The sequence below is a fragment of the Nestor notabilis genome, unplaced genomic scaffold, assembly GCF_000696875.1.
Source record: "Nestor notabilis isolate BGI_N333 unplaced genomic scaffold, ASM69687v1 scaffold31964, whole genome shotgun sequence".
Taxonomy (NCBI): Eukaryota; Metazoa; Chordata; class Aves; order Psittaciformes; family Psittacidae; genus Nestor; species Nestor notabilis.
In genome coordinates this window covers 17,629-25,328 of record NW_009925723.1, presented here as the reverse complement: position 1 = coordinate 25,328, position 7,700 = coordinate 17,629, and the positions used below count along the sequence as shown (strand labels likewise).

Sequence of the window (7,700 nt, the reverse complement as noted above, 5' to 3'; positions counted from 1 at the left end):
ATATATATATATATAAAAAAACCAAAGTTTTGTAACCATACCATTTCAAAGTATTTCTCTTTAAAGCTTTGGCATTTGCCTTATGCAAAGAGATTTTCAAACAAATTAATGGGCTTCTACAAAAATATGCTTTCTACCAGGCTAGGATTGCTATTGTTGTACTGAATCAACCCCCTTGTTATGCTGCACAATCTTATTCTGCATTTTCTCAGTAACACCTAGAGAAAAGGAATAGCAACCTTTGTATTTTCTAGACCTGCTTGTTATAGCATTGTGTTTCCTACTAATGAAGATCAGAAGAAACCACGCCACATTAGTCAAATACAGAAGCATAACAATTTAAAAAACAAAACAAACTCAAAACAAAGCCATCAAAATTACACCAATAATGCTTAAACTGGAGATCTTTTTGTGTTCAATTACAACCCAAAGTGCAAAGTGTCTGCAAAAGGAACAGAACCATACTGTATGAATGGTATCTTGCTTCTATGATCATAATACACAAACAATTGGTCAAGAATTCTTAGAGACAAGCCTACATCAAAGATTACCAGACCATCACCCAACAGTTTAAGCATTTCAGCTACACACTAATTAGAATGCTTTTTCATGTAAATATTTGGCTATGGTTAAGTATCTGATTGACTTATCAGAATTCCAGCTTGTTTCAAATCCAAATGTCTTTAATGTTTATTCCTGCAACAAAAGTACACAAGAAAAAAGTAATCTTTGGAAAAACACACAACCTTCATTTCATCATGAGCGTATTATAAAACACTGAAAATATACAGGGGTAGCATTACCTTCATGTTTTTCTAGTGCTTGTACCACATTAGGCAGTTGATTAATAGCCTGGTACATTCGGTAACAGTCCTGTAAGTTTGCTGCTTGTCTCTGAAATTTCTTCGCCAGCCGGTTAAGATCTGGGAAGCGACGTAAGAGATCTTCTTGAAGGCACTGACGTAGTTCTGGATCCACCACAAAAGCTTCAACCAAATTCAACCTAAATAAGAAGTTAGTAACAATTAGCATGGCATGGTCTATAATTCTTTTATGTTGCTATGAAAACATTTATCTGTCAGTTTCCACCTTATCCTTTCTCTGAGGCTCTATCCTGACAAACTTTCCTGATAAAAAACCAAATGAAGCTAGGACAACACATGAGCTGAAAAAGCAAGGGACATTTAGACTATATCACACTTCTGTATTTTTTGACAGTTGGGGTATCTATTGAACAGCACTGGAGTGAAACCATTTCAAGCACAAACATCTCTTCTGCAGGTATGTTGAAGCTCAGAATCTATTTTGGGATTAATCCTTTCCTTGCACCATAAAAACAGTCATCCAGTAGTCTATGAAAGAATAGGTATTAAGTAGGAAAAACCCACACTGCAGGAAAAAACCCCACTCTTGGCAGAGCTTAAATGCTTGTGGTCCAGGCCAACATTGACACTTTGCAGGTGTGCAACCCTGGATCACAGAATCGGAATCCTTGAGGATGGAAGGCACCTATGGACATGGACGATTTCAACCTCTTTGCTCAAAGTAGGATCTGCTAGGGCCAGCTGCCCAGGACAGTGTCCAATCATGTTCTGGGTATCTCCAATGATGGCTCCACTATCAGCCCCTGAGGTACACCATTATTGTCTGGCCTCCAGCTGGACTTGATGTCCCTGATCACAATCCTTTGAGCCTGGCAGCTCAGATGGTTTTCAGCACACCTTCTTGAGGACTGATGAAAAGCAAATGTCTCTCCTACCTCTAGAAGCCTCCAACCATCATTACCTTTCTAAGACGACCAAGATTAATCCCACAATGACTTTGGCCAATTTTCTCAGCACTTGTGGGTATATTCCTTGAGTCCAACAGACTTGCATGTAGCCAATTTGTTTTAATGTCTGCTAACATGATCCTCCTCTAATGAGGTTGTGTCGTCTTTGCTCAAGACTTTGCCACTGGTTTCAGGTGCTAGGGATTCCTGAAGGCAAATCTTAAAGACCACTGTAAAGAGTCCTGTAAGAAAGAGGTGTGAGAAGCCTTGTCTGGGGCCTCCTCCACTCAAGAGCTGCATTTGAACTACGGCACTTGTCCTTGGGTCTACACATGAGCTATGCTGCAGCCATGTTTGTACCTGGCCATGCACCCCACTGAATAAGACCATGATCTGTTGACTGACTTCCTTGCTCCATCTCAGATCATCACTATAGACTTGCCTGGAGACCCAAACTCTTGGCCAAACTATACCATTTGCTTCATGCAGGTACTGGGGAACTGCATCCTTAACAATAAGGGTACTGTCTCTACCTGCCTTGCTATCACTGTTGACTCTCAGCTTGCCTTCTTCAGCCTGTCCTGACTGCTGCTCCCTGACATTTTGGGGTTTGGAGGGGTTTTTTTTGTTTTTTTTTAAATAGTGAAATAAATATTCTTTAAGTGCTGAAAGCAAGCATAAATGTCAATGAGAAGCGACAGAGCATTGAACTATATTTTCCCTACTAGAATGTAAGCAAACTTGCATACTTTTTTTTTTTTTTGCATCAGTTAACATTGCCATCTTCACTTACTTTGCATTACTTTGCATTCACAGTTAAATAAAGTCAGATATTGTTCAGTTTGGAATGCCAGAGAGGTCAGTGTTCCTTGGTCACACTTTAGGAATATGAAGGAAGAACTCTGCCCCCTTCAGATGTGTTATATACTGTGTTGATTTCTGGTTAATCACATTAAAATGCTATGTATCAATATTTTAGCTTCAGCAGGGAAGTTAATTTCATTTAGAGACATGCAAGCTTTCACCACGTTATTTCTATTGTTATGCTTACTGGCAGAAAAATGCATCAGTTTCAGTAATAAGAACATTTGCACTAACAAACTGCATTGGAAATTGCTTTTTTTTTTTTTTGACATTTTAAAAGCAGCAATATCTACATTACACCATGCAGTGTTCTGCAGAGTGCACTAGCCACTGCAAACAGTACACAGAGGTTAACATTGTACACTGCCTCAGCTAATTACTACAGTCACTCAAGAAACAAAGGTTTTGTCTAAGGTAACACAAGAGAGACCAACCCCTGGACAGGAAGCAGTACATTTTGGTATATAAAAAAATTCAAAAGGACTATTCTTCTGTTGCAGCAAGCGTTCTACCCACAGCACCCCAGTGAACCTTCCTGTACTACTCTGAACAAAATCAATGAGAAAGACAAAAGAAGATACATAGAACAGTTTGGGTTCGAAGGAAGCTTAAAGCACATCCAGTTCCAACCCCTTGTCATGAGCAGGGACACCTTCCACTAGAGCAGGTTGCTCCAAGCCCCTGTGTCCAAGCTGGCCTTGAACACTGCCAGGGATGGAGCATCCTACATCTGGACTTACCCATCCAAATACTGTGTTAATAAATGATTTAAATTAATAAATAAAAAAATTGACATTACCGGCCCATAATGGTGCTTTATTTCAGAAAAGTTTAGGCAACATGGGGAAACTCTACAAGATACATTAAAGTTTTAGCATGTATACAGAGCTTGTGAGAAGTAGACAGGAATATGCTTAAGATACCTACCGCAAGAACACAGAACAAGATTTGTGTAAGAAACATCCTAATAGCCAAGTAATTTCCAACTCTGATCCCTGTTGGTGTTTCTGAGCAGAATTTCTAGCTTTCAGACTTCTGCCAAATTATTTGGAGGACTAACAAGAATTACATGATCTTGTCACAGTGGATGCATTGCTATGTTCATTAAAAATCCCTGTAATTTACCTACCAGACTTTAGACTCACATCACAGATTGCTTTCTCAGAAGCACCAGCAGCAACCAGTGACAAAATGCACTTTGTGAAGACCAGAATTTTTAACCAAAAAAACCAACAAAAAAAAACCAAACCAGAAACAAATGTATCCAATACAACTGCTTAACAGTCATATAAACCACTAACCATATGTCTGCCTACTTTCACCAGGGGATTACAGATGGAAGGAATCCCATCTGCAGGTCCTCCCCTAAAGTATCTTTTTCCTCTCTCAGAGCTTACTGGAACTAGGGGTAGTATCTGCCAACTTGTTCCTCTTCACAGGGACCAAGTAACTTGGTAATTTTTAGTCCTGTAATCTGGAAACAATTCCTTTGGCAAAAATAAGACAGGATTCACTGAAAACTTGTCCATAAAGCATACCCATGTGTTCTTACCATTACATTGCCTGGTCTTCAGCAGTTATGGCAAACAAATAAGAGGTTGTACTATACTGATGCTATGTCCCCTTTCTTCCCAGGTGACATGCAAGATTTGTAAACCCATTTATTACTTCTCAATTATCAAAATATTACACCACTTCAATCTGTAAAGAGGCAGTAGACGCAAATACCTTCAGAAAGGTACGTCTTCATGCAAAATTGCATGAAGTTCTGGTTTAAAACACCCCTTCTTCACTTAAGTACTAGGAAGAGACACATTTGGAGTGTCTATCCAATTATAAAAGTGAATTTTAATCTAGAAAAATACTATTCTTGCCTGGGGTACGAAACTAGGGTTTGGTGGTTCTATTCAACCTGCTTAAGCTACAGACTACTCCATGATATAATTTCCAATGTAAAAACTATTTCCTCTTATTTTAATGACCAATCTCAGACACACAAGAACGTGCAAAATTCAAGTTCATCCTCTACATTAGATCCTATCTTGCCCATCGATAGCTTATGTTTAAAGCCAGAGTATTTAGTTTCTCTTCCAAGAGGTCCTTATACAATCAATAAACCTGGCATATGGATATAAACACCCGGAATTACTTCCTGAAACTTGCTAAATTTTGTACTTGCAAAAGACCAGTATCAACAGTTTCTATAATGTCACCATATCTTATCTTTAAAGCCAAACTGCACAGAGACTTGCCTTCAACCTGACACACAGATGCCCAACAGCCTTTCAGAATCCGTGTAAAAGCTTTGTAAGACACCAGCAGATTACATTTATTCTTTCTATACACATTGCTTTATACTTATTCTCATTAAAATCTAAACCATCCCTGTTCTATCCAATCAATCAGCCTGTTCTGGTTTTCATTAGAAGTTTGGTCCTCATTAGTGTCACCTATAGAAGTGTCAGTACCTTACAAGCCAGCTACTACCCTGATTATCAGAGAATATCTGAAGCGCAGTGTCTGAACTCTTTTTTTTTTGCTTGTGCCTTTTACACAAAAGACCCTTCACTTGCATCCCACGACTTCCTCAGCTTGTTCAACAGCCTCTTGGATAAGAACTTGTCAAAGGCGTTTTGAAAGCTCTAATTTATTCTTATTTCTCCCCCCTCCTTTGTCCACAACAATGACAAGTTCAAAGAGTTCTCAGATCAGCATAATGCACTTTTTCTCTGCCAAAACCATGCTAATTAGACTAACATCTCATGACCTTCCTAGTACTGTTCCCACCCCCATATTTGCCAACCATGAATGTTAGGCTAACAGGTTTGTTTCATGTCACATTTCATATAACAATTTGCTGTATGATAAGAATACATACAAGGTTGCTGAATAGGAAGGGCTATGTTAAGAAAATGCAACTATAAGCCATGCCTAATGCTTACAAGAAATAATGGAATCAGGGGACAGGTTATTTTAATATGAAGCTTGACTGAGAAAACGTGAAAAAGAAAATACAAAACCAAACAAATAAAAAAATCCAAGAAAGCTTAATCAAACATCAGCTGACAACACTGGATAACCTGTTTCTGCCACACAGCCAAAAGGGAAAGGAAAATGAGGCAAAACTTTCCATTTACAGATCTAAAGCAGCACAGCCAAGATAACAGAAACAATTATAACTAGTGAAACCACACTAGAATGTACATGAACTCTTTGTTTCAAGATCGTTATTGAAATCTGCAAATTAAACCACAAAGAACAGCAAACAAGACTGCAGCTAATATAAGTGGAAAGCAACAAAGTACTTTTCTTGAACTTGTAAATAATAACTCCCTTTTTCTTTTCTGCTATTCAAAATCATGGCTATTTATCCACTTTGAATTCTATACAATAACAAGTAACATTAGGTCTAGTGTGCTCTTCGAGGGAAAAACAACTATCTCTCTCCCACTTTCTGCTGGATATTCTGGAATCTTTTCCAGAATTTCATCTTTTTCCATGTTTTCCATGTTATTGACAAGAGGCATCTCTCGGACCTACTATTAACAGACAAAAGACTAACACTCCACACCAAAAAAGACAACAAAAATCTGTTTTCGCTCTAATAAACAGCACACACTTTCCCAAGCCTCATCACAATGCTTCCGTTCCACCAAGGTTTACGCCTCATTTGACATTAGAAAAGATTGCTTCTTCCCTTGCGACATCTATGCAGCATTTTTCATCACGATTTTAAGGTTACTGCACTCAACACTGCCACAACACAGAGGCTGTCAAGAAAGTTTAATTATATTTCTAGACTTTCACAGGGCTAGATGTAGAAACTTCAGTTAATGGGAAAGCATTAATCAAACCTGATTTGTATACAGATTTCATAGAAGGATGAAAAGAATTCTGTCTGTAGAAATAACAACTAAACTAACAAATTAAAACACCAGACTTAGAATGAACAGAATATTTTTAATGCCTGAGCAGGATCAGGCAGCACAAAAAACCCTAACAAACCAGCTGTACAACTAGTTCAGCTATAGAACACCCAGGTTTTAATCTATCCTCCACTGACATCCTGCAAAACTCTGGGTAGTTCTAAGCCTCTCCATGCATGCAGAAAGGAGAACACTTGCTCCAAGCACACTGTTCAGAAAAAAGACTCTATGGGACCTTTTATCATATTATGAAACTTGGATCCATTTAGTAATACATATATATATTTAATAATGAGCAATATAGATATTGAATTACAATTACAGAGTAGTAACTGAAAATCCCACATTCTCGTAGATTATTTTCTTGGGGGAAACTATATTAACTAAAAAATCCACATGACACAAGGGAAAAAAAAATGTTAACATTGAAATCAAATTAAGAATGCACTCTTTTACAGGAGAAGCCAACTTCAGAAGGTATTAAAGGTTCTAAGTCCCCTGACTACACAACAGCTGAGTCTTCTGAAGATCATGTATTCGTATTCTCTGCCTGATAAAAAGGTTTTCTATGACTGCAGAGTAAGATCAATTTTTCTGTCCAACAGTTCAACTTGATTAGAGAGAATTTTCAAAAGCAGCATATGAAGGACTGCTTTAAGATATGCTGAGACTTTTCATCTCAAGCACAGTTATACCAGGTTAATTTCATATTTTGTTTATGCAAGGGAAAGTGGAAATCACATCATGTTCCATTATTTTAGTTTCCTCTGGGTTTCTTTCAAACTCAGATCTCTTCTTAATCCAGTGTAGCCGAGGTAACCCCTTCCTGTACATGCTTAACCCAGACATAAAGCCAGTAAATTCTTCTTTTCTAATCCCATAGAAATTACTATAATAATGTAATAAACTGCAGCCTCAGGTACTGCCTCTTCAGTAGAAGGGCAAAGTCAAGTCACCATCTCACCTGTTCTAACAGGGTTTTCTTTTTTACGCAAAGCACTTGGGATTTTAACAGCCTGGAGGAAGGCAACACTAGAGCAAGTTGCTGTATGTTATGAATACCAGCATTTCTGTTTTCCAGACACAAATAAGCAAGGCACTGTGCTAAACTCCCTTTATAAACTTCCTGGTAACCCAGT

The 7,700-nt window shown here is 38.1% G+C and overlaps 1 protein-coding gene across 1 annotated transcript in view; it reads right to left on the bottom strand.

The window, feature by feature from the left end:
• Positions 1 to 803: 803 nt before the first annotated feature.
• LOC104404679 (DNA mismatch repair protein Msh2-like) overlaps positions 804 to 7,700 on the bottom strand; it is a gene marked incomplete at both ends in the record, with an annotated part of 22,077 nt that continues 15,180 nt past the window's right edge. The window contains one exon of the mRNA XM_010013175.1: positions 804 to 1,003. Within this exon, the coding sequence (XP_010011477.1) occupies positions 804 to 1,003 (200 nt within the window). The remainder of the gene's footprint in view (positions 1,004 to 7,700) is intronic.